This window comes from Littorina saxatilis, linkage group LG9 (genome assembly GCF_037325665.1).
Source record: "Littorina saxatilis isolate snail1 linkage group LG9, US_GU_Lsax_2.0, whole genome shotgun sequence".
NCBI lineage: Eukaryota > Metazoa > Mollusca > Gastropoda > Littorinimorpha > Littorinidae > Littorina > Littorina saxatilis.
The window spans coordinates 19,330,755-19,355,846 of record NC_090253.1 but is presented as its reverse complement, the minus strand read 5'-3'; the positions used below and the strand labels follow the sequence as shown (position 1 = coordinate 19,355,846).

The 25,092-nt window shown below is 43.4% G+C and overlaps 1 protein-coding gene across 1 annotated transcript in view; it reads right to left on the bottom strand.

Moving 5' to 3' along the window:
* Positions 1–292: 292 nt before the first annotated feature.
* Positions 293–25,092, bottom strand: part of LOC138975530 (uncharacterized) — an 87,512-nt gene continuing 62,712 nt past the window's right edge. The window contains exons 26-34 of the mRNA XM_070348237.1: positions 10,630–10,813; positions 9,942–10,183; positions 8,041–9,438; positions 7,214–7,616; positions 6,445–6,925; positions 5,701–6,106; positions 5,239–5,435; positions 3,000–3,333; positions 293–2,849 (exon numbers count right to left, since the gene is read on the bottom strand). Coding sequence (XP_070204338.1) covers positions 2,590–2,849; positions 3,000–3,333; positions 5,239–5,435; positions 5,701–6,106; positions 6,445–6,925; positions 7,214–7,616; positions 8,041–9,438; positions 9,942–10,183; positions 10,630–10,813 — 3,905 coding nt within the window. The 3' untranslated portion in view covers positions 293–2,589. The remainder of the gene's footprint in view (positions 2,850–2,999; positions 3,334–5,238; positions 5,436–5,700; positions 6,107–6,444; positions 6,926–7,213; positions 7,617–8,040; positions 9,439–9,941; positions 10,184–10,629; positions 10,814–25,092) is intronic.

The following is a 25,092-nucleotide window of genomic DNA, read 5'->3' as shown; positions in this document are numbered from 1 at the left end:
CAGTTAAACAAGTGTAAAAAGCATCCGATATAGTACTATCTGATCGAAAACTGTTCAGACTGAGTTTTCATATACATGTACCACATTCTGTCCATGTGGTTGTGGGATGTTAATGCGTACTTTGCGCACACAAACACACTGGCTCCCACACACACACACACACACAAACACACACACACACTCACGCACACACACACACACACACACAAACACACACAGACACTCACGCACGCACGCACACACACACACGCATGCACGCACACACACGCGCGCGTGCAGATATGAATTAAAATTATTGTTCTCCGATTGTTTATTTGTAATTTATGAACAATACATCAAGTTAAAGTTCTTAATTTCAAAAAGACGATAGGCAAGGCTGGACTGGTGTTGGACAGATCTTAAACTGAAAGTGGTATAAAGATGTAGATTTAATTAACACGCAATCAAGTGTGTTTTTTTAAAGCCAAGAAAAGCAACAACAACAAACACAAAATCACAGGAATAACTTGGCACAAACAAGTTATTGATTTATTGCATATTCTATTGTTACACAAAAGAGGGGCGATGACACAGTTTAGTGCTTTACACTGAAAGAAAGATTTTCAACTTTTCACAACAGGTTCAGTTCCAGGAGAAATTAAAAAGAAAGACATCCTCCAAATGGCGAAATCATCTCATCTCTGTTTTCTTTCTTCATATACACACTGCACGTATGAACAAAAGCATATACATGTACTATGTATTGATCTCATTTTCCGTAAATTATTGTCCCCCCCCCCCCTGTTAAGTACACGCGTTAAAGGCGGTCCTTCATTAAACCCGAAGTCGACTTCGCGAAGTCTTTTTACCGAAAACTCAGTGCTAAAGCGTCGTGCGGCCAGCTTCGCGAAGTCTTTTTACCGAAAACTCAGTGCTAAAGCTTCGTGCGGCCAGCTTCGCGAAATATACTTCGCGTAGTAGACTTCGCCCAGTTAAGGACAGGCTTTAGAGATTGAGTGAACCGTCTTTTCCTCATACACAGTCATGTTCACCAACACAACTTGTCTGTCCAGGCCTTCACGTAGAATGATAGCATCCTTTCACTCAACTTACTTACTTAGGCCCTTTGCCCCCAGCGGAGCATAGGCCATTGACGACATTTCTCCATCGCACTCTGCTCTGGGCTGTTCTTTCTTTCACTCAAACACCAAGCAAAATTCTACAGCCTGGCAGCTGTTTTTCTGAATTCAATTCACAGATTTGCATTGGTGTCATTTACAACATGTATTAATTAATCGGTACGTAAAACAGTTAGACAATAAGGTGATGGTAAGCGTCCGAGTTGAAGGAGTTAAAGCTTCTACCCTATGTAAAAGCCTAAACAGACCTGCTTTTGTCAACATGATAAAATGTACGCCAGAAGGATGCTATCTTGAAGGTGGTTGTGCTTTTAAAAGGCTAACCCCATCTCTTAACAAAAATCAGTTCGCCTCACTGTCTCAGATCAGGTCTGGCGTTTACATAGAATAAGACCATCCCTCCACTTGGTCACATTCCAAAAATGAACACCCTGACTGCTTGCTGTGGTAAGATGGATTTTTTTTTTAATGAATTAATTTCCGAAAAATGGCACCAGTGGTTGTGCTTAAAGCCCCACTCCGCCTCGCGAAAACATCAAAAACAAAATGCGTACACTATTTCCGTCCTTGTTGACGATACATAATATGTAATTATAACATACAGTCTATCTTATACAGTATATGCCTACATGGCGGGGTAAAAACGGTCATACGCGTAAAATTCCACTCGTGCAAAAACACGAGAGTACGTGGAAGTTTAAGCCCACGAACGCAGAAGAAGAAGTATATGACAGTGTTCACAAACAGACCAAGGACAAAATAGTATCATGTTACAATGTTACATGTTTCCGGGATTTGGGAGGGTGGGAGGGGGAGCAGAGGGGAATGAAGTAGAGTTGGGGGGGGGGGGGAGGGGGTCATGCCAATAGAGTAATCCAATGCATTGAGGTTAACGGGCAAGACGGACAACGGAGATAAGGGCAGAGGAATACAATGCAATAGTAAAGAGTACAAAGGCATAATAATATCAGTAAATCATTAAAAGTTTCCGGGATTAAAAAGGGGGAGGGGTGGGGGTAGGTGCTGTCATGCTCGTACATAAGGGAATATGGGAGAATTGGAAATAAAGAAACAGAATACAAGAGTCGATTGTAAAGTGATCCCTGCTATCACTGCTAGCTTGAGATGGCTGCCTGCAAAGCCTAGGATAACAAAGAATTTATTCAGTTTGCAAAGTAAATCTAATTTTCAAACACAAAAACACTCGCAACATCACCCCCCCCCCCCCCCCCATCCCCCCCCCTCCACTTCTCTCTCTCGCGGAATGCAAGATGCATTCCATAATCAATCAATCAATCAATATCTCTCTGTCTCTCTCAAATTAAAAGAAACTTTAATCCCTGCATCTATAGAGTGTGACTAACATAGAAAAACCCAAAATAGAAATGAGTAGAAAGACTATGATGAAGACAATATATGTCATGCCAACTCGCTCCCTTTCTTCTATCACACATTTTGTTTGTTTAATCATCTACAGCGAGAGTTTATCCTCATACAGTTTAAACAACCCGTTGCTGTAAATACACTGGATGTTCAGGTACAACTGCTGAAGTGACGGGTTGCAAGGGGCGGCGTAAGACGTCGTCCTGGTGACGTAATGATTGATGACGTCACCGGAATACTCTAACGTTCCCGCGTAAACTGCGAAAATGGCGTCACGATCCGTGCTGAAGACGCCCGCCCAGTCCAAGTGAAGTGTGTTGTTCAATATTGAGGCTGCAGCCCGCACACCTGCAGAGTTAAAAACAGAATACGTAGTTAAATTCAAGATCTTCTTTTGTGACTGCGCCTTTAAAAGTGTTGAAACTAAACTTTACGTTGAAGGGTTAAAGGTCTAAAGATAAAAAGACGCTCACCACGACTACTATGTTTTTAGCTCACCTGTCAAAGATGGCTTCTGGTCGTTAAGAATCACTTCTGCTGACAGAACTTCCGACGCCAACTCCTTCCGGTTCAGCGCACGCACTTCCGCTGTGACGTTTCCCGTACGTCCGTCAGACTTTGGCAAGATAGTGGCAGTTTTGTACAGCGGCGAGGGAGACCATCCGGTCACTGGAGCAGAATTCAGCAGGAAGCGATACTGGAACTTTTCCACTGTGGGGTCATCCACGCCTGTCCAGGTAAACATTATGTCAGAGTCGCTGGAGCGGAACGTTGATTCTGGTCGGTCGTAGGGAGAAAAGTGGCCGTAGTTGTGCACAGAGTGAAGAGAAGCCTGGACACAAAACAATAAATAAGATTAAAACTAGAATAAAGAAGAAACAAGTCGCGTAAGGCGAAAATACAATATTTAGTCAAGTAGCTGTCGAACTCACAGAATGAAACTGAACGCAATGCCATTTTACTCGTAGCATCGTCAGGCCACCGCTCATGGCAAAGGCAGTGAAATTGACAAGAAGAGCGGGGTAGTAGTTGCGCTAAGAAGGATAGCACGCTTTTCTGTACCTCTCTTTGTTTTAACTTTCTGAGCGTGTTTTTAATCCAAACATATCATATCTATATGTTTTTGGAATCAGGAACCGACAAGGAATAAGATGAAAGTGTTTTTAAATTGATTTCAAAAATTTAATTTTGATAATAATTTTTATATATTTAATTTTCAGAGCTTGTTTTTAATCCGAATATAACATATTTATATGTTTTTGGAATCAGCAAATGATGGAGAATAAGATAAACGTAAATTTGGATCGTTTTATAAATTTTTTTTTTTTTTTTTACAATTTTCCGATTTTTAATGACCAAAGTCATTAATTAATTTTTAAGCCACCAAGCTGAAATGCAATACCGAACCCCGGGCTTCGTCGAAGATTACTTGACCAAAATTTGAACCAATTTGGTTGAAAAATGAGGGCGTGACAGTGCCGCCTCAACTTTCACGAAAAGCCGGATATGACGTCATCAAAGACATTTATCAAAAAAAATAAAAAAACGTTCGGGGATTTCATACCCAGGAACTCTCATGTCAAATTTCATAAAGATCGGTCCAGTAGTTTAGTCTGAATCGCTCTACACACACACACACACACACACACACACACGCACGCACGCACATACACCACGACCCTCGTTTCGATTCCCCCTCGATGTTAAAATATTTAGTCAAAACTTGACTAAATATAAAAAGAAACATGGACACGGATGTAAGGTCAAATGATTCATGAGGTCAGGGTATTCAAACTATAGACAGAAAAATAAACATTTCCGTTTGGCTGTTTACTACCTTGCTTTGGTTCGTCTGAAAGAGGCATAAAATATAAGCTGTACCAAAATCAAGAATAAAACGCAAGAAAGGTACAGATTTTGACAGTCATGGTACATCTCGATAGCTGGCGCGGTCGCGGAGAACACGGGTTGCCGCAATCTGTGTCAAATGTCATCTAGCCATGCTTTTACATGGAATATAGGTCATCCCTCCATTTGGACAAACACCAAAAATCAACAGTCTGTGTGCTTTCTTTTGTTTTTTGTTGTTGTTGTTGTCTTTACACTTGTTCCTTTGTCCCGTTGTGCTCTCACACCGCCCCGTCCCTGCACTCGCTGCTCCAACCACCTCTGAATTTCGTTCCGCTGCCAGGCTTGTCGATTTTACAGACGCTCCAGGGGGGATGTCGGGTCGCTGCGGTAGGCTACCCTCGGAAGATGACACTGCACTTTTGCTGAGTCACTTCGACGGTGTTCAGTAGTGGGTCTGTCCCGAGCTAACGGACGCAGCTCACTACCTATGCCCCCCTACAAACGACATTGACTTTAAGTCGCGGAGCCAGACTGAGTGAGCGTCCCCTCCAGAGAGCAGACCGCCACCACGTCCCTCCGTCGACCCCCCAGAACGTCACACGTTGAAGACTGACAGCAGTCAACAGTCTGTGTGCTTTATGTACAGAGTGAGTACTTTAAAAACAAATTGTATTCCACAAATTGCAGCTGGTGTCTGTTTGGAAATTAATTCTTCAAAGAATCCTACTCTGCACTGGTAGCAGTCAGTTATTTGACTTTTGATATGTTTCTAAATGGAGGGATAGTCTTATACCATGTAAAAGCCTTAGCAAATTCAAGATAGTAAGCAGAATTGCTTTCACGGGAAAAGACTTTGTCTCCAATTAACCCAGCGAGCAGTTCATACCTTGGTCACATTTGGAGGCTGCATAAGAACAATTGCTTGTTCCGAGGACTTCGTCGATGTGACGTCGACCTGGTTTCTACAGCTGATGACGGCATGCACGCTGCTTCCATGCCGAGGCGTTGTCAGCCGCCACTGGCAATTGCCCGGTGTGACGTCATTTCTCAACTGCGTGACGTCATCACTCGTCTGCTGCCCCACTGCAGAAATAGTTCAAACTGACCTTCATCACCAGTTTCTTTAAAATAGAAAATAACAAGAAGTAAGCAGTGGGGGGGATCTTTCATTTGAATTTTTCTTTTATCTTTTATCCAGTTTTAACTGTCTTGACAAAACACTGAATATATCATTGACTAAAGCATTCAATGTTTAAGACTCAATCAGTAAATGAGTCTATGCAGCTTTCAAAATAATAAAACTCTACAACAACAACAAAACATAACTACTGACTGAAAGACAACTCACCGATACTGCACGTGCAAGTGACACCGCCGCTCTCATCATCCACAGCCGTCCACACAGCCACAGCAGTCACCGACATGTTGCCACCTCCTTGCACGGAATCCCCGTAAGTCAGCGTCACATTCACACCAGAAATGACGGGAGGCGTGGTGTCAAACATAACAGGCTTGGAAGACACGAAGCGGGACCAGGCTCCTGCGTGGTTCTGAGCCAGCACTACTGCGTACAGTGGCCCTGACTGTTGCACGTGAGACAAGTCGGTCAGCAACAGGTGACCGCTCTGTCCTGCCAGTGTCCAGGGCTTGACCTGCAGACCCCCGGGTGTGCTGCCCACCCCTATCTTCAGGGACTTCAGTGAGGATTCCTTGTCGACGACTGTGGTGCAGATAGATAAGGTACTGGGTGAAACCTGAAACAATCACAACAGTATTTATTTAACAAGAAAAAGACATGCTTGTCATATAAAATTATACTAATTATAACTCTTGATTACTCAACTGAATAAAAAATGACTTGCTTATTATTATTGACAAGACCGATTTTCAAGCGCAGGATGTATCCCCCAAAATTGGCGTATGGCTGCCAAAATGGCGGGGTAAAACGGCCATACACGTAATAACCCACTGGTGCAAATAAACACAACTATACGTGGCAGATTAAGACCATGAACAAAGAAGAAGACGAAGAACAAGAACAAGAACAAGAACAAGACGCAAAGCTTTTGGCTGGAAAAGATAATCCTCTCACCTGCTCCAAAGTGACAGCATTGGCATCAGACACAACGTTCTGAGAGCACGTGGACACTTGGGCACTTATGACCGCTCCTGCGTTACCGTACACAAGCACAGACACCTCTCTCTGTCCCTTCCTAGGACTCATCAACACGTGCTGCACGGTTGATTGATTAAAAAATGCAAAGTCGAATACGAGCGGCATGGTGACGTCATCCAAGGTGACGGTGGCAAGACCACCGGGTCTTAATGACGTAGCAGTCAGTAGGACCTTCAGTAAATGACTCTCAGCTGGCACGTTCACTGGCAAAGTCACGTGATACTGCTCGTGCTGGAAGGACGAGGTAGAGGTGAAGGTCAACGTCTCTTGCGCTGCTAGTTGAAAATCGATGCACGTGATGCCTTGTGGAGGTGTGACGTCAACCAAGATGGCGGGAGACCAAGCTGTTAGGCTTGTGAGTCCTGCAGCATTCGTGGCCTTTACAGCCACCTTGTACCTGATGGAAATAAATAACACGTTAGCAGAGTGAGAGGATGAAATCAAGAAAGAGAGAGTGAGGGGAGAGAGGGAGGGAATGAGACAGAGAAATAGATAATCAGCTTCCTTTAGGAAAATCAGAAAATGAGACGGGAAGAGAAATCACACCATAACAGGTCAAGTTATAAACATAACATAACATGTCATTAATATTGGGACCGTCACAATTCGAACAGGTTGAAATAACAAAAGCTTTATACAATCCCACCATCTCTCCTTGTTTAGAAATAACACACTGTCTACTTACCCGTGGCCCTGTGTCAGTGCCAAGTTGTCAAATATGTGAGTCCTTTTGAGTAGCGTTTCTTGAAAGTCCACTACAGGTGTCGTGAGGTCATCCACATCAAACAACGCCACGGAATATGACGTCACACCAGACTCCAGGTCGTTAAACCCGTGCCAAGAAGCAGACAGTTTGGTGTTGTCGTCAGTGACGCGGTGGGCAGCATGCCGAGAAGAGGCATAGACAGCACCAGTCACTGGTGAAGTGACGTCCTTCATGACGCCATCTGACGTCAGTGTTGACGTCAGGCCTGCCCCATTGGTAGCTCGCACAGTGACGTAATAGCGCGTGCCTTCAAGCATTGATGACATGTCCATGTTAGTAGAAGTGCTGAGTTGAAGGTTTTGTTCTCGTTGATAGTCATCACCTGGAAAAAATGTAGTACTTTGATCATCGTGACATATGAACAAAGTCAATGGAACAGCATAATTATGTTTGGTGCTACAAGCTCTACCCTTGGTGTCGATCTTGGTTTAACCTGGACTTTGTATTGCTAATTATTTGTGAGTCAGATCCAACTTCCGTAGCAACAAAATAAAAATATTGACGAATGTATAAAATGTGGGTTAGTAAGAATAACAGAGACAAGACAATACAGCTGAATAAATAACAGAAGACAGGAAATATGGAGAACATTGGAACTGCATTGAACCTGTATGAATGAATATGATACTGTGTCATCTGTGTCATCTCAATTTTTTTTAAATGTGTATGCTACCCGCATATGACAGTGTTCTTCAAAACAGGAGAAACTTAAGTTAATCTTCAGTCAATCTCTCTCCATTACTTACTATAAGGGACCGTTCCAATCCAGACAGCGTAATTCTGGATGCCACTTTCTTCATCAGTGAAGACTCCGTACCAGCAAGCAGTCAGTGAAGTCACGGCCCTGTCACTGAAGAAGTCCACGTCTCCGCTACACGAAGGATCAACGGATTCTATCACAGATCTGCCACGTCGTCTGGCGGGCGCAGAGTCATCCACGACGACAGGAAGTGACGTCTGAGTGACGTAGCTGTCGCGTGACAACCAGGCGCGCACGTGCAACACATAGGACGAACCCAACGATAGCGTGTTCGGATAGGGAAGGCAGTAGGTCGCGGATGTTCGAAGCCCGGCGTCATACCAAGCAGGCTGGGAGTCAGTGTCGAACACTCCAACACCCGGAGACTTCCCTGCCAGGCTCAAGCTCCACTGGAAACGCGAAACACTCGTGGAAGAGTCGAGGTCTGGCAAAGTCCAGTGTCCCTCGAGACACGTCGCCGAGGTGGTGAAGTCAAGGTCACACGAAGGACATCCGAAACGTGGGGCAAGGTCAAGGCTAGAAAAGCGAGGATCGTTGGACAGGTCCCGGCATTGTGCGGCTGGCCCGCTCGGCTGACATGGCTGTCCCGAAGGAGCGCACGTGCATTCATTACTGCAGTAGTGGGTAGCACAAGAATGTCGCTGAAGAAGTAAGGTCCCGGCATCTCCTGCAGCGTTGTTGACGAAAACCTCAAAGGTCATGCGCTTCACTGGAGAGATCAGTCCTACGTTATTCTCCGCCCTAAGGCTGAACACCAGCAGGTCTCCTGCCCCCAAAGTCTCTCTTGTACTCAGGGGAAATGTCTGAGTCGAGGAGACATTGTTATGCGAGACAAACACAACACCATCGGAGAGTTCATCGCTGCTGAAGGATCGTCCTGCAGTGAGGTGATACCCACGGATTCCCGACTCTTCGTCAGCAAAATCTGTCCACACTATGTTAATCTCAGTCGCAAGATGGCTGAAATTTCCAGAATAATCGTTCACAGCACGGACTCGCCAAGTCATCTCAGAGTCAAACTTGCCTACGATGGGAGGCGACGAGTCAACGAGCAGAGGGGCGGACACAGCGGACGTACAGAGATCCGCGGCGTTGCAGGCAGTGACGGATGCCGTGTAGACGTCCCCATCCGACAGGAGGCTCCCCTTGTCCAGCGGCAGGGTCACATGACTGCCCGGTACCATGACGACCAGAGGCTCTGAGCCGTGACGGCCGTGCCTGTGGCCGTTGATGCTCAGCGTGTGAGTGACCACCGAGCTACCGGGGTCTGTGAATCGCCAGGAGAGCTTGACAACGGAAGGGTCTGACTGCGCCGTGACTGCCGTTCCCAGGGACGGGGAGAGGAAGGTTGGTGCTGACGCTGGTGATGGAGGACTGACATCCACTAGAAGAAAGAACGCTTAGTGTCAAACACGCAGGACTGATATGATATAAACTGCAAAAAACACACGAATAAGAACTATGTGTTTACGATGCATGGCTGACATCCACTATACAAAAAGGAAGAGATTTGCTATTTGAAAAAGATAAAGGACTGACATCAACTGCAAAAATGGAAGAAAACCCCCGTTATAAAGATGCAGTAATGACATCCACTGGGGAAAAAAACCAACAACAACAAAAAACAGTAGCAGCCATAAGTCTGATATATATGCGGATAAGTCTAGGTCTCCACAGTTTAACAACATATCTGACGAAACCATCTAGAAAACTACAGAAAATAACACTATTAACAGCACACACAAAATGACACTTTCATGCTTACTGTGGTAATATACGGTATTAAAAAGTTTTTCCATAATTGAATAAGAAAATATTCCTATAGTAATCGGATGCTCAAAATTTTACAATAACGAAATACCAGAAATATGATAGCTTTGCTCTTACCAATGAATTTACTGGAAGTTCTCGACGTTCTCAGGCCAGCGTAGTTTTCAGCTACCACAGTGACGTACAGAGGGACTGCTGAGGGAAGGGATACTCCCGATGCAATTCCTACTCTCTCCCGCTGTGCTGACGTCATTGGCATTACGTCACATGAACCGGGGCTCCTTCCCACACACCACAGGAATTCCCTGATGCCAGACTGGGAATCGAAGAACCCGTTCCAATGTGCTTCCAAGAATGTGCTTCACAAATGGAACACACACACACAGACATAACGCGATATTCCTTTGATAACTTAGAACATATATATCTAAAACAAAGACAGCTCAGCAAAGAAAAACTCTACAAAAATAATGAAAGAAAGAAAGAAGAACAAGAAAACAAAAACAAGTCTGCTGGTTGCAAATTTGCCGTTCAGTCAATTCTTAGATGTTTTCTCATAAATCTAATTCACCTGTCTTCTTTATCCCATGAGCATATTTCCAGACAACAGCAATAAAACCTTATGTTGCAGAAAGCCAACCCACGCTTATTTCCAACTGGGGATACAATTGGAAGAACAAACCAGACTAAACCAAATCAAACCAACCTACAAAATAGGCAAGACGCGCACTCAGAACTACCGATTTGGAAATGCTAGACTAAACACACAATTTCAGGTCACGAAAACTGAAACGAAGACACTTACTTGTGCCCCCAGAACGGACTGTGGCGTTCATTGGTTCCGACGGTCACGTGACCAGAAGATGGCGGCGTGTGGTCGACAAGGAACCCGGATGATGACGTCGCGCTACACAGACCGGCGTGGTTGCAGGCTTCCACCATGGCGAAATATTCCTTTCCGGATTCCAATGGCATCTTCCACCTGTAGGCTGCAAGGCAGAGAAAAGAAACAAACTTGACGTAATACGTGCCGATACATGCCCAGCCTGGCGGTTTTTGTTTGTTTGCTTAACGCCCAGCCGACCACGAAGGGCCATATCAGGGCGGTGCTGCTTTGACATATAACGTGCGCCACACGCAAGACAGAAGTCGCAGCACAGGCTTCATGTCTCACCCAGTCACATTATTCTGACACCGGACCAACCAGTCCTAGCACTAACCCCATAATGCCAGACGCCAGGCGGAGCAGCCACTAGATTGCCAATTTTAAAGTCTTAGGTATGACCCGGCCGGGGTTCGAACCCACGACCTCCCGATCACGGGGCGGACGCCTTACCACTAGGCCAACCGTGCCGGTCCAGCCTGGCGGTGAATTTTCTACTGCTCATATGACGAATTAAGCGAGACAAACTTCATTCTCGAAATTCTTTGTCGGTTCCTGTGAGACATGCAATAGTAGTGACATAATGTTTACTTGACGTCATTATTCGCATTATGACGTCTTCTCAAACAGTGTTTCGCTTTTGACACCAGAGATTTCACATTTAGGAACAGAGGGACAAGAAGGGATGTCTTGGCTTGTTCAATTGATGTCGTATCTCATTTACATCTGTATCCTTACCGGATTATGACTTTATTCAGTTATTCTGCAGAAAAACAGAAATGCTGGAGAAAAACTGTTTGTTTCTGCAGCATTTCTGCATAATGTCATCTTTCGCGAGAGCAACGTTTTTTTCTGCAGTAAAACAGTTTTACTGCAGTAAAATTGAAATCAAGAATGCTGCAGTAAAACGGTGATGTTGTTTTACTGGAGAAAAACTGTTTACACTTTTTCTTCAGCATTTTGGCATTATTCAGTTATTCTGCAGAAAAACAGAAGTGCTGGAGAAAAACTGTCTTTTCTGCAGCATTTCTGCATAATGTCATCTTTCGCCGAAGCAACGGGTTTTTCTGGAGCAAAACATTTTACTGCAGTAAAATTGAAATCAAGAATGCTGCAGTAAAACGGTGCTGTTGTTTTACTGCAGAAAACCTGTTTACACTTTTTCTTCAGCATTTTGGCATTATTCAGTTATTCTGCAGAAAAACAGAAGTGCTGGAGAAAAACTGTCTTTTCTGCAGCATTTCTGCATAATGTCATCTTTCGCCGAAGCAACGGGTTTTTCTGGAGCAAAACATTTTACTGCAGTAAAATTGAAATCAAGAATGCTGCAGTAAAACGGTGCTGTTGTTTTACTGCAGAAAACCTGTTTACACTTTTTCTGCAGCATTTTGTACTGGCTCATTATAATGTTGGAGCACGCGAGCCCCCCTCTGTTGAGAGATGGACTCATCCAGAATTACCAATAGTTGTGCGTGACACGAATGTATTTTGTCTGTCTGACTTCCTTTCCGCCGGAAGTTCAAAGTTTCAAATTAAACAATGGCACCTGTCAGCAACATTGTCACATTTTCCCAGACGTACGCAGTAGTCCACTTCGTGTTCGATTTGCTTCAGAAATTGTTCACGTTCGGCCGCCATTGTGAAGTTGAATATAATGCCCTTATGCTACACGCCTTCTGATTGGTACACTGCGGAACAAACTATTATACTATCCCAGGGGGCGACGAATACAAACGCTACTTTACAAGGTCGTTCGTTTTTCTCCAGAAAAACTGTCACAGACTATTCTGAAGAAAAAGTTAATCGCAATAATGCTGCAGAAAACCAAGTCAACATTATGCTTCAGAAAAACTGTTTTACTGCAGTAAGAAAAACATTGCTTCGGCGAAAGATGACATTATGCAGAAAGGCTGCAGAAAAGACAGTTTTTCTCCAGCATTTCGGTTTTTCTCCAGAATAACTGAATAATGTCATAATCCGCCAAGAGCCAGTACAAAATGCTGCAGAAAAAATGTAAACAGGTTTTCTGCAGTAAAACAACAGCACCGTTTTACTGCAGCATTCTTGATTTCAATTTTACTGCAGTAAAATGTTTTGCTGCAGAAAAAAACGCTGCTTCGGCAAAAGATGACATTATGCAGAAATGCTGCAGAAAAGAACGGGTTTTCTCCAGCATTTGTCTTTTCTGCAGAATAACTGAATAAAGTCATAATCCGCTAAGGATACATCTGATCGACCGGGATGTATTGCCAGCTGAAAGTCCGAGCTCCCTCATGGCCCTGTACCGAGGGAACAAGAAATTTACCACGCGTAGAACGATTAACGTACCGTCAGTAAGAACGTTTCATTACCATGGGAACTATTAACGCTGAAAGTCTTCGCATATATATTTTTTTTAAATGTCATGTATACGGTTCCTTCTGACGTTTCCTCTCCTTGTAACTTTCTATTCCCATGGAACACGAACCATGACTGGGGCTCGGGCTTTAACAGCAAAGAAAGCATGGTGTCACACTGGCTTTAACAGTACAGTCAGCTTTTTCCTTGTAGGCAAATTTGCAACACAGGGTTTGATAGATCCCCTTAAAAATCTCACTTAAGCCAGGTTCATGCTACGAGCGGATTTACTCTGGTCACCTCTTCATCAAGTGTGAATACAACACGGATAATTGAATGTGCTAACGACCATTCGTGTGATAGCCACTGTTGCCTCTGTTTCAATGTTTGTGTGTGTTCTTGTTAATGTGTTCATCTACTAAGCCTGCTGAATAATTTGTACTTAAATATTTGAATACACGCATTTTTATACATGCCCACCCCCCACCCCATCCCCCGCCCTCTCTCTGTCTCTCTCTGTCTCTCTCTGTCTGTCTCTGTCTCGCTCTCTGTCTCTCTCTCTCTCTCTCTCTCTCTCTCTCTCTCTCTCTCTCTCTCTCTGTAAGGACAGGTTTGTAAGAAAAGGCGTGGCCTTAAACCTCTCTCCTTCTAAAATAAAGTTCCATCATCATCATCATCATCATCATCATCATCATCATCATCATCATCATCATCATCATCTTCATCATCTCTCTCTCTCTCCCTCCTTCTTTCGAAGACATCTGAAACAATGTTAGTGTGTTCATTAAAATGCTTTTTTTTCAACGATACCGCAAAACAGGATCCTGGCCGTATTCTGTGGTAATTGACCTGCAAAATTAAGGGCAGATATGGGACGGCAATAAAGATTTGTATCTTTGTCAAGCTATTCGATTATTTTTTAAGGTCCCTGACAAACTCAGAAAAAAGCGACGTTTTTAATGTTCTAATAAGTGATAATTCAATCTCGATCAGAAGGAACGTTTTTTTACGACTTTTTAGGGGTCAAAAGTGTAGTTTTTCAGAAATATTCATCTTCCAGAAAAATAAAAAGTGTTCACAATGATGTCAACTGTTAATAACTCACTTTGCAATGAAGATTGCGATGATGACAAAATAACATCGCACAATGGTTATATGGTGTTCAAAGTACCTCAAATTGCTGAGAACACTGAACACGTTTTTGGACCAAAAGTCCGTGCCATCTCTGGCCTTTTAATTCAACAAAAATGTTCCTCTCATCCACAGAATCATTCAAGACTGTTGATTGTTGGTGTGAGTCCAAGCAGAAGGTTGCTCTTCTTACACTCAAAAACCTTGAAAGATATCTTGTGGTGCACATGCACGCGATCGCGTGTTCAGTTCGTGAAGGGCTCCACCCTTACTTTCAAAAGTGGCTTCACAAATATGAGGGTGGATTTTGTTCGTATTTCAAAAAGGAAGCATTTCCTTTGAAAACTCGCACCCTTCTCACGGGGTCTCCCTTCCCCAAAAGAGATCCTCAGATATGCACAAAAAGACTTGCTGGCGTGTGCTGCTAAGTTTCAAAGAAATTTCGTAATTTCAATACGTGAATGAACACATCATTTATTCTCATAACTTGACAGCCGTGGTGTGAAGAAGTCTATCACATTTCTTTCTGCCTCAGGGACACTTTTTTGTGGTTTTTTTTGCCTTTACACCTGTTCCTTGTCCCGTTGTGCTCTCACACCGCCCCGTCCCTGCACTCACTGGTTGACCTCTGAATTTTGTTCCGCTGCCAGACTTGTCGATTTTACAAACGCTCCAGTCGGGTCGCTGAGTCACTTCGACTGTGTTCAGTAGTAGGTCCGTCCCGAGCTAACGGACGCAGCCCACTACCTACTATGCCCCCTACAAACGACATTGACTTTAAGTCGCGAAGCTAGACTGAGTGAGCGTCCGCTCCAAAGAGCAGACCGCCACCACGTCCCCCCAGAACATCACACTTTGAAGACTGACAGCAGAACTACTATTCATGGAAGGATCGAACAGGAACACTGAGACCAATGTCACCATGAGAGCTCCGGGCATGAAGGGCCACAAGAGCAAGGACAATTTATATTTTCGATGATTCATGAGATGAGGATGATTATAATGATGATGCTTTGGATTTCCAATTTGGTTTTGAGACTACGTGACAGGGCAGCACTCTACGCTTACTGTCATTACATTTAGTCAAGTTTTGACTAAATGTTTTAACATAGAGGGGGAATAGAGACGAGGGTCGTGGTGTGTGTGTGTGTGTGTGTGTATGTGTGTGTGTCTGTCTGTGCGTGTGTGTGTGTGTGTAGAGCGATTCAGACCAAACTACTGGACCGATCTTTATGAAATTTGACATAAGAGTTCCTGGGAATGATCTCCCCGGACATTTTTTTAAATTTTTTTTCGATAAATACTTTTGATGACGTCATATCCGGCTTTTTGTAAAAGTTGAGGGAGCGCTGTCACACCCTCATTTTTCAATCAAATTGATTGACATTCTTGTAAAGCAATCTTCGACGAAGGCCGGACTTTGGTATTGCATTTCAGCTTGGTGGCTTAAAAATTAATTTATGACTTTGGTCATTAAAAATCTGAAAATTGTAATCATTTTTTTTATATAAAACGATCCAAATTTACGTTCATCTTATTCTACATCATTTTCTGATTCAAAAAACATATAAATATGTTATATTTGGATTAAAAACAAGCTCTGAAAATTAAAAATATACAAATTATGATCAAAATTAAATTTTTGAAATCGATTTAACAACAATTTCATCTTATTCCTTGTCCGTTCCTGATTCCAAAAACATATAGATATGATATGTTTGGATTACAAACACGCTCAGAAAGTTAAAACGAAGAGAGGTACAGAAAAGCGTGCTATGCAGCACAGCGAAACCACTACTGCGCTGAACAGGCTCGTCAGTTTCACTCCGTTTTGCACAAGCGGCGGACTACGGTCATTAGGGAGATTTAAAAAACGAAACGTCGGGACGTTTCGTTTTGAAGTTGTGGTAAACGTCATCATTTCGGGGGTCTCTCGCTGGAAAGGTGAAGGTCAACTGAAACGGAACGTGGAACGTCAAAACGCAGTCACGTTTTCCACCCCCAAAAAACGAACAATATTTCGTCAACTTTTGTGAGTATTTTTGCACACTAACAGTTTTATTTGTTGGCCATTTTATGCATTGCTAGATTCATCAACCCTTTCACAGTCTTTCAGCGCTGAGAATGTGTTCATTGGAGGTAGACAACTGTTGTGAACTGAAATATTTTGAAGGGTGCTGATCCTGGTACATTTATCCAACTTCATGGTGAGAAAGCAAATGGCGAAGCAGAAGTAGGTCATCGCATCGAATTTTTATTCTGGCTTCGTATGTGATTTTGTATAAACAAAGTCTGTGTGATTTATTTGGACTGAAAATAATCAAAGTATGCCCGATTCTGGACCACCTCCTAGGGGTTTTTTTTCCATTCTGATCGAGGACAGACGTGACAAGTACAAAACAACCCCTAGTTGGGGAAAGGCTTCTAAATCGGCACAGGCGTGTGCACAGGGCCGTTTTCTGAGAATGGGGAATACTCAGGGTATAATTGCCTACATGGTTCGGTAGAGCTCTTTGCCATAGGCTGTTACCAGTTGTAAAAATTGAGATGCGTGAAATGGATAAAAAAAATAATGAGTTCGAATGAGTAAATCTTGGAATTCAACATGAATGATCTAATTTTTGTGAAATACAATTGATGATGAGCAGGTGCATGAATTGAAAAATGTGAAGCTCTTGTGTGTGCAATGCGAGTATGTCAATCCTTTATTGACTCGTGGAGTTGAAATTATGCCATGCCCAGTCAGCGGATCATATCCTGCCATGCCCGGCCTTTCATTTGCGCATGACTCGCCTTTTATTTGCGTATGCCCGCCGTTTTCTGACCCTCCTTTTTATGTTGATGATTTATCGCCCTTCCTTCATTCCGAAACGAAACGTGAATACATCTAAATCTTGTCTGCGGCCTATGCCGTCTCGTTTCACGTTCCCTTTCGTGGGGTGACTCATTCACCAAACGAAAGGAGCTGCAAAACGAAACGTGCTGTCTTTTAAATCTCCCTACTGTGAAAAAATGCAGTGCGTTCAGTTTCGTTCTGTGAGTTCCACAGCTTGACTAAATGTAGTAATTTCGCCTTACGCGACTTGTAATATAATTATCCTGGCGTCAACCAGGCCCGACCGGCACGGTTGGCCTAGTGGTAAGGCGTCCGCCCCGTGATCGGGAGGTCGTGGGTTCGAACCCCGGCCGGGTCATACCTAAGACTTTAAAATTGGCAATCTAGTGGCTGCTCCGCCTGGCGTCTGGCATTACGGGGTTTGTGCTAGGACTGGTTGGTCCGGTGTCAGAATAATGTGACTGGGTGGGACATGAAGCCTGTGCTGCGACTTCTGTCTTGTGTGTGGCGCACGTTATATGTCAAAGCAGCACCGCCCTGATATGGCCCTTCGTGGTCGGCTGGGCGTTAAACAAACAAACAAACAAACAAACCAGGCCCGAGAACTGCCGCACCTGCGGTGTTGGTCATGTTAGGTATACAGAACCTGAGCACCCTCAAAGTCGCATTCCGCGTTAAGAATGACACTCGGCTGTGTGATCCCAGAGGGGCGCCGCATACGTGCACAGTACCGAGCAAAGATAACGCACAATCCACGCGAGCGATTATTTCGTCTTTTACACACTGTTCTTAAATACAAGGCAAAAGGGGTAACCCCCCCCCCCCCCCCCCCTACAAGGCAAAAGGGGTAACCCCGCCCCCCCCCCCCCCTTACCAAAAAGTGTACGTTACTATGATTTTACTGGCTGTATGTTGAGTTTATATTTCGTTTGTGTATTAATATTTTATTTATGTTCTTACGTTTTATGTTGTATATTGTAATGCTGTATACACCACACCTGAGTTTCTCCTCGTTGAGATAATAAAGTGTTCTATGTCTATGTCTAGTATTGGTATAGCTGTTAACGAATTGCGTAATATGATGTAATGATGAAATGGGTGATTGTAGCAAAAGGTGTAACTTCGAACAACCATAAAAATAGTAAAAACAATCCATACTTTGGAAAGACCTTTCTGATTCGTGTTTCACAAAAAGTTTAACGACGAAAAACAAAATCACTCTCACGGTGTGAACTAGGGTGGCGCGTTTCTCATGTCGGATACTATGTTTATTATTAGGCTCGCTAACACGGGAACCATGCTACCTTTAAAGATGTGTCGTTGTGGTTTTAAAGGCACAGTCCTTCCCTTAACGATTCGTTACATCGTCTCGGATCTGAACAAGACTTTACACGAGATCAGACATTGCCTCCCCCTGGACACATTCAAAGAATCGACATGCTGACAAAGTCCTTGGCAGAGTGGCAGTGCGTTCAGTTTCATTCTGTGAGTTCCACAGCTTAACTAAATGTAGTAATTTCGCCTTACGCGACTTGTAATATATCCTGGCGTCAACCAGGCCCGAGAACTGCCGCACCTGCGGTGTTGGTCAGGTATACAGAACCTGAGCACCCTCAAAGTCGCATTCGTTAAGTGAATGACACTCGGCTGTGTGATCCCAGCCTTCCCATAGGAACCATAGCACTTCCACTCTGGGTAGGAGCCGACCGTAGCCCGAAAAACCCACATGACCCTAATGGGATTCGAACCCACGACCTCCCGGCCCGCAGCCCGATGCGCTAACCACCGCGCTACGGGGGCCTCATTATGCTTTGATGATCGGAAGAGACCATCCAATCACAGCCCCCGAATTCCCCCATGTGTCCATCAGAATAGCTATATTGTTGTATAATGTTCTGAACTGTGTGTGCAATGTTTGAATTTTAATGTCCAACGTGTTTTGTAAAGCGCCCTGGGATTGCAGTTTGGAGGTGAAAGGCGCTATAGAAGACCGTTTTAGCATTACATTATTTATCAGTTGTGTTATTCTCACAAGCGGACTCTATAGTTGCTAAAACTCCAAGGCTGTAATTTCAAATTCCTCTCCCTTTTAAAATACCTGTCACGCATTTTTGCTGTTCGGATTTTTTTGTCCCCCCCCCCCACCCCCTTCGTCCACCATCAAAGTGCCCCAACCACCCCCCTCTCCCCTCCCCCCCCCCCCCCCGCCGAACCGACAGTATCCTACCAATCTAGAACTGCTTTGATTTGACTCGACATACAACATGGCTGTGTCGACATGTACATTACTACTTCCTGGTTGTCACGTGATTTCCAAAGCGTGTTTGCTTAATCGTGTTTTATTCAGTAAACACAGGGTGACACTTACGTCAAAAGGAGTCAGCGGAGACCACCCAACAAGCCATGCCTATAGTATTGACTACGGTCTTGTATTTACGTAACTTTTTGTATGTGCTGTCAAGATCAAAATAAACAGTACCCTTACAAAGAATACCAAATCGAAGTAATGACTTGAGCTAATGATTTGAAGGGGAAGGAAAGATGCCGCCACTTTGAATTACTTTGCATTACAACAAGGTATCGCGATTTGTTATTGCGTTACCTTGTACTCTGACATTTTCTGTCTGTCTAACTGTGTGTTTGTCTCTCTATACTGATGTATCTCTGTCTGTCTGTTTGACTCTCTCTGTATCTATGTCTGTCTGCCTGTCTCTCTCAGTCTCTCTCTCTCCTTGAAGCACACACAGACTCAAAAGACCCACATTTACCTAACTTTCCCCACTCCAACGCCCTCCACCCTGTTTACACAATCCCAGTGAATGTATTAACTTAGCACTTGTTTTTGTAGACAGCCATCGCTTCCTGGTCAACAACCATTGTCCAAAGCCTGTTAATGAAGGGATCACGGATGTGTACTGGTTGTAACATTTTGGAGAAAAAAAGAATCTTCGTCTCTGTTTATCTGTCTATCTTTTATTCTAATGTAGGGGAAAGGCCCTAATTACCGGACGGGCGCCTAATAACGGACACGCGATATCTCAGAAATAGGAGGTCACAACAAAATTATTTTTGCGCGAAACGATTCAGTGATATCCCCTTACACTTCGCAGGGCGTTAAGCAAACAAACAAACACGGATGTGATTATGGTTGGGTGGGGATAGGATTGGCGGGAGGGGAGAATGGTGAAGCGAGCTGAGGTTAAGGTGCACGGCCACACCTTCAATTGTGTAGGAAGCTTAGGTCCTGAGGCTATTCAATGAAACGCTCGACTGAGCCATGGCAAGGTAAACATCCTATTTTCTGCAGAGCGGGTCCTGCTTCTGCGACGAAACAGAGAAAAAAAACAGACTTCTCTCTCTTTCTCTATCTCTCTCTTTCTTTCTCACACACACACACCGACTCCCCTCCTCACTCCCCCTCCCCCCCAATACTCTCCACACCCCACCCCCCCCTCAACCAAACCCTCCGCCCGCATACCACCCCGCACTGAATAGAAACAGGAAGTTCAGCTTCTCGCAGTAAATTCCAATTGGTAAGCTTAGTCTCGCAATCGACATCAACCAAACTGTGACCCTTGTGCAGGTGTTTTTGTTTAAACAATATGTACAGGTGTGCAATGCACGCAGCGCGGTGTGGAATGCATGTTTATATGAGTGCCTAAAGCCAGGATTTAAAGGTATCTGCACCCGTTTATCTCAAGGCCACGACTGCACAGACAGAGCCAAGTTGTGCAACACTTGAAAGAAACCTCCCCCGTATGGCTGCCTGAATGGCGGGGTAAAAACGGCCACACACGTAAACATCCACTCGTGCAAAAACATGAGTGAACGTGGGAGTTTCAGCCCATGAACAAAGAAGAAGAAGAAGAAGAAGAAAGAAACCACTGTATATAAACCATGCACCTCCTCTCCCCTGTATCATATGAGCTAAAAGACTATCGTTACTTATGTTTAAATAGAGTGTAATGTACTCTGACCGCTCCCTCTAAACTCACACTTATTTTTCCTTTCTTTCTCTGGACTCCAATGTAGAAGATCTTGTTGACGACAACCGCTATTCTAATTTAGATTATCGTTAGCTTATTTTCGGATCATTTTTGAATGTATTATTGTCCCTCGAAAGCGGCGTATGCGGGGGAAAGCCAGCATGCGGGGTAAAAACGATCATACACTAAAAATCCCACTCGTGCAAAAACATGAGTGAACGTGGGAGTTTCAGCCCATGTAAGAAGAAGGATAATAATTGTGACCCTCCACCACGGAATGAGTCGCATGTCACCTTTGCATGATTTTCATATTTTTACATTCTCTTAAAGAGTTTTTTTATGCTCTATCCAGTGGTGTAAACCGTTTTAGAAAAGAGCGAGTTATAAGCCTGTGACTAAGGTGACCCTCACACTGCTACCAGACACTCCCCGGACGTATATTAAGCCTAGCGCAGAACCGCGCGAGGTGACATGCGACTCATTTCGTGGTGGAGGGTCACACTTTATAATAACAAGTGTCTCTATATTACAGCACTACGAATGTCCCTTGGATGAACCCCCTTGGATTTCTTAACGTTTAATTCCACAGAAAACTTTACCAAAATGGTTTCTTCATTACTATTTCATCTCGAGCTTATTTTCTGTCGGCACCCATCCATACTTTTCATCGCACACCCATTTTTCATGAACAATGAAAGACAAACTAATATGAAAAAAATATTATATTTTTCAAGCACAAGGCGTCGCATTACGAAAGACTTTACTCGGAAATGTACTCTTATCCAACATCGAGAGTCCCAGTTCGCGTGAATTCCGGCTAATAAAAAGTGCTGTGTAGAAAAATCACAACAGATGTACTTCGGTGACAAAAAATATATTAAAAAAACAGTTACCGACCAACCGACCCTACTTTATTTTGCCTTGATATCCACAGATGTCACATGCGATTTTCATTCAACAAAAACTATCCGCTTCGCACATAATGTGTGGTATGTTGGGTAGCAAAATATAATGTTCTTTTACCATGTCCCGGGACGTACCCTCGGATGACGGGCGTAGTGAATAAGACACTAGGGGGGGGGGGGGGGGTCCTTAACGTCCTCACAGGAAATTTTCCTTTTAGGGACATGAGTTGATGATACGCTAAAAAAAAAGGAGGGAAAGAAAAGGGCAAGACCAAGCAAGCCCGACCGTGATAGGACCCCGGCCCCGCTCTCCATGAATAAGGGAGGGGGTGGGGCAATAAGAAATATACGTTAAGATCCTTGTAAGAGGAATATTAATAATTTTTCCTTTATATGCGTTGACATCCTAGGGGAAGGACCATTAAAAACATGGATTTTAATTCAATTTTAGTTTCGTTAAAAAAAAGATAAAACTCAGGACCACCTGCCTGATGGGTTACGGGTGGAGATTTTTCCGATCTCCCAGGTCAACTTATGTGCAGACCTGCTAGTGCCTTATCCCCTTTAATCCATGTCAAAGGTCGGTGGGTTATAGAAAAACGAAAACACCCAGCATGCTTCCACCGAAATCGGCGTATGCTGCCTGAATGGTCATACACGTACAAATCGGTCATACACGTACACATCGACTCGTGCAAACACAGGAGTGAACGTGGGAGTTTCAGCCCATGAACGAAAAAAAGAAGAAGTACCCCCGGACAAGAGTTTTAACTTTTTGAAGGAGATTACGATTCTTAACTAGATTTAAATACCGACCGTACAAGAATCTGAGTTGTAGAGAACCTTCTACCTTTTACTTTGATATGTCCTAAATCTAAAAAGTTTTTAAAGAATACGCCGAGAGTAAATAGAAGAAGATCAATGTTGAATCGGTCTCCCATGACCCCGTGGGTGTTCGGACAACAAATAATTATAAGAAAACAAACTTGTCCCATGTGAACCCTCGGAAAGATCTGTAGTAGCATGATCAGTTACAAGAGAAGTAAGGTGTCTTTAAAAATAAAACCTTTCACTTTTCGGTTAGTAGTGTTTGACTCCTTTTAAAGTAGGTCAGCGTCGTGTTAAAAAAAGTGAAAATGCAGATGACTGATGATAGTGATCGCGGTGTAGAAGCTGTATGAACCGGTACTACAATAAGGATGTACCTCTTGACGAGTACTTTCTAAGCCTAGTAAGGGTTAAATCATCCAACACCTACAGGGTAGGGTGTGACTTATTTCAACTAGGTCAGCTTCGTGTAGAAAAGAAAAGGTGAAAATGCAAATGAGCGATGAGAGTGATCGCGGTATAGATGTTTTATGAACCTGTACTACAAGCATTGCGGGATAGATGTACCTCCCCACGGATGTGTCCAAGACTAGTCAGGGTGAATTCCTCCCACAAAAATCGCTCGTAGGGTTTGACTTCTTTAAACTAGGTCACACACACACATACACACACACACACACTCACACACACACATACACACACTCACACACACACATATATATACACCCTCACCTCCATCACGACTCTCAGTCCACCGCAATTCACTTATTCAAGGAACAAAAAGGGGAAACAAAAAGAAAAGAAAACAAGTCGCGTAAGACGAAAATACAATATTTAGTCAAGTAGCTGTCGAACTCACAGAATGAAACTGAACGCAACGCAACGCAGCAAGACCGTATACTCGTAGCATCGTCACTCCACCGCCCGTGGCAAAGGCAGTGCACGTGGAATTGACAAGAAGAGCGGGGTATTCGTTGCGCTGAGAAGGATAGCACACTTTTCTGTACCTCTCTTCGTTTTAACTTTCTGAGCGTGTTTTTAATCCAAACATATCATATCTATATATTTTTGGAATCAGGAACCGACAAGGAATAAGATGAAAGTGTTTTTAAATTGATTTCGAAAAAAACATTTTGATAATAATTTTTATATATTTAATTTTCAGAGCTTGTTTTTAATCCAAATATAACATATTTATATGTTTTTGGAATCAGCAAATAATGGAGAATAAGATAAACGTAAATTTGGATCGTTTTATAAATTTTTATTTTTTTTTACAATTTTCCGATTTTTAATGACCAAAGTCATTAATTAATTTTTAAGCCACCAAGCTGAAATGCAATACCGAACCCCGGGCTTCGTCGAAGAGTACTTGAGCAAAATTTCAACCAATTTGGTTGAAAAATGAGGGCGTGACAGTGCCGCCTCAACTTTCACGAAAAGCCGGATATGACGTCATCAAAGACATTTATCAAAAAAATGAAAAAAACGTTCGGGGATTTCATACCCAGGAACTCTCATGTCAAATTTCATAAAGATCGGTCCAGTAGTTTAGTCTGAATCGCTCTACACACACACACACACACACAGACACACACACACACGCACACACACACGCACATACACCACGACCCTCGTTTCGATTCCCCCTCGATGTTAAAATATTTAGTCAAAACTTGACTAAATATAAAAAGGGGGAACAAAAAGAAAAGAAAAAAAGACATTTTTGTAAAAAAAATAAAAAAAATTATATATATATGGAAAGGACGCGAGCAAGCATATCATCTCCCGATAATATGAGAGCTGCACATTCCTGTGCTGGGAGGTATACCCCAGTTCCTCATATATAGGCGGGCTCATATTATAGGTGACCGGCACGTTTCTGTCTTGTGTGTGGCGCACGTTATATGTCAAAGCAGCACCGCCCTGATATGGCCTTTCGTGGTCGGCTGGGCGTTAAGCAAACAAACAAATATTACAGGTGTACCACCATTTTTATAACCGTTACACTTATTCATCCATAAAGGCCTGGCCTGATTGCACGACATTTTGCTCCCGGATTTATCACGCTCGTCGTAAACAAGTCATTTCACCACAGGATACAATACACGGTTAAAAAATGTTGAAAAGACGAGTAAAGTTGTTTAAATCACATTTTGTGTGATTACTATACTACCCATCATAAAAAAACTACGCAGATACGTTTAAGTGCAGCTTTTTGTAATGAGGCCGTCTTTTGTAAAAACCAGTGATATGACTGGAAAAGCCATTCATTCCCCTACCATACTCAGCGAACAGATTGATTTTACGTAAGGTGGTGTCTATACAGTGGAACCTACACCACAGACAGTCCCCTCTACAT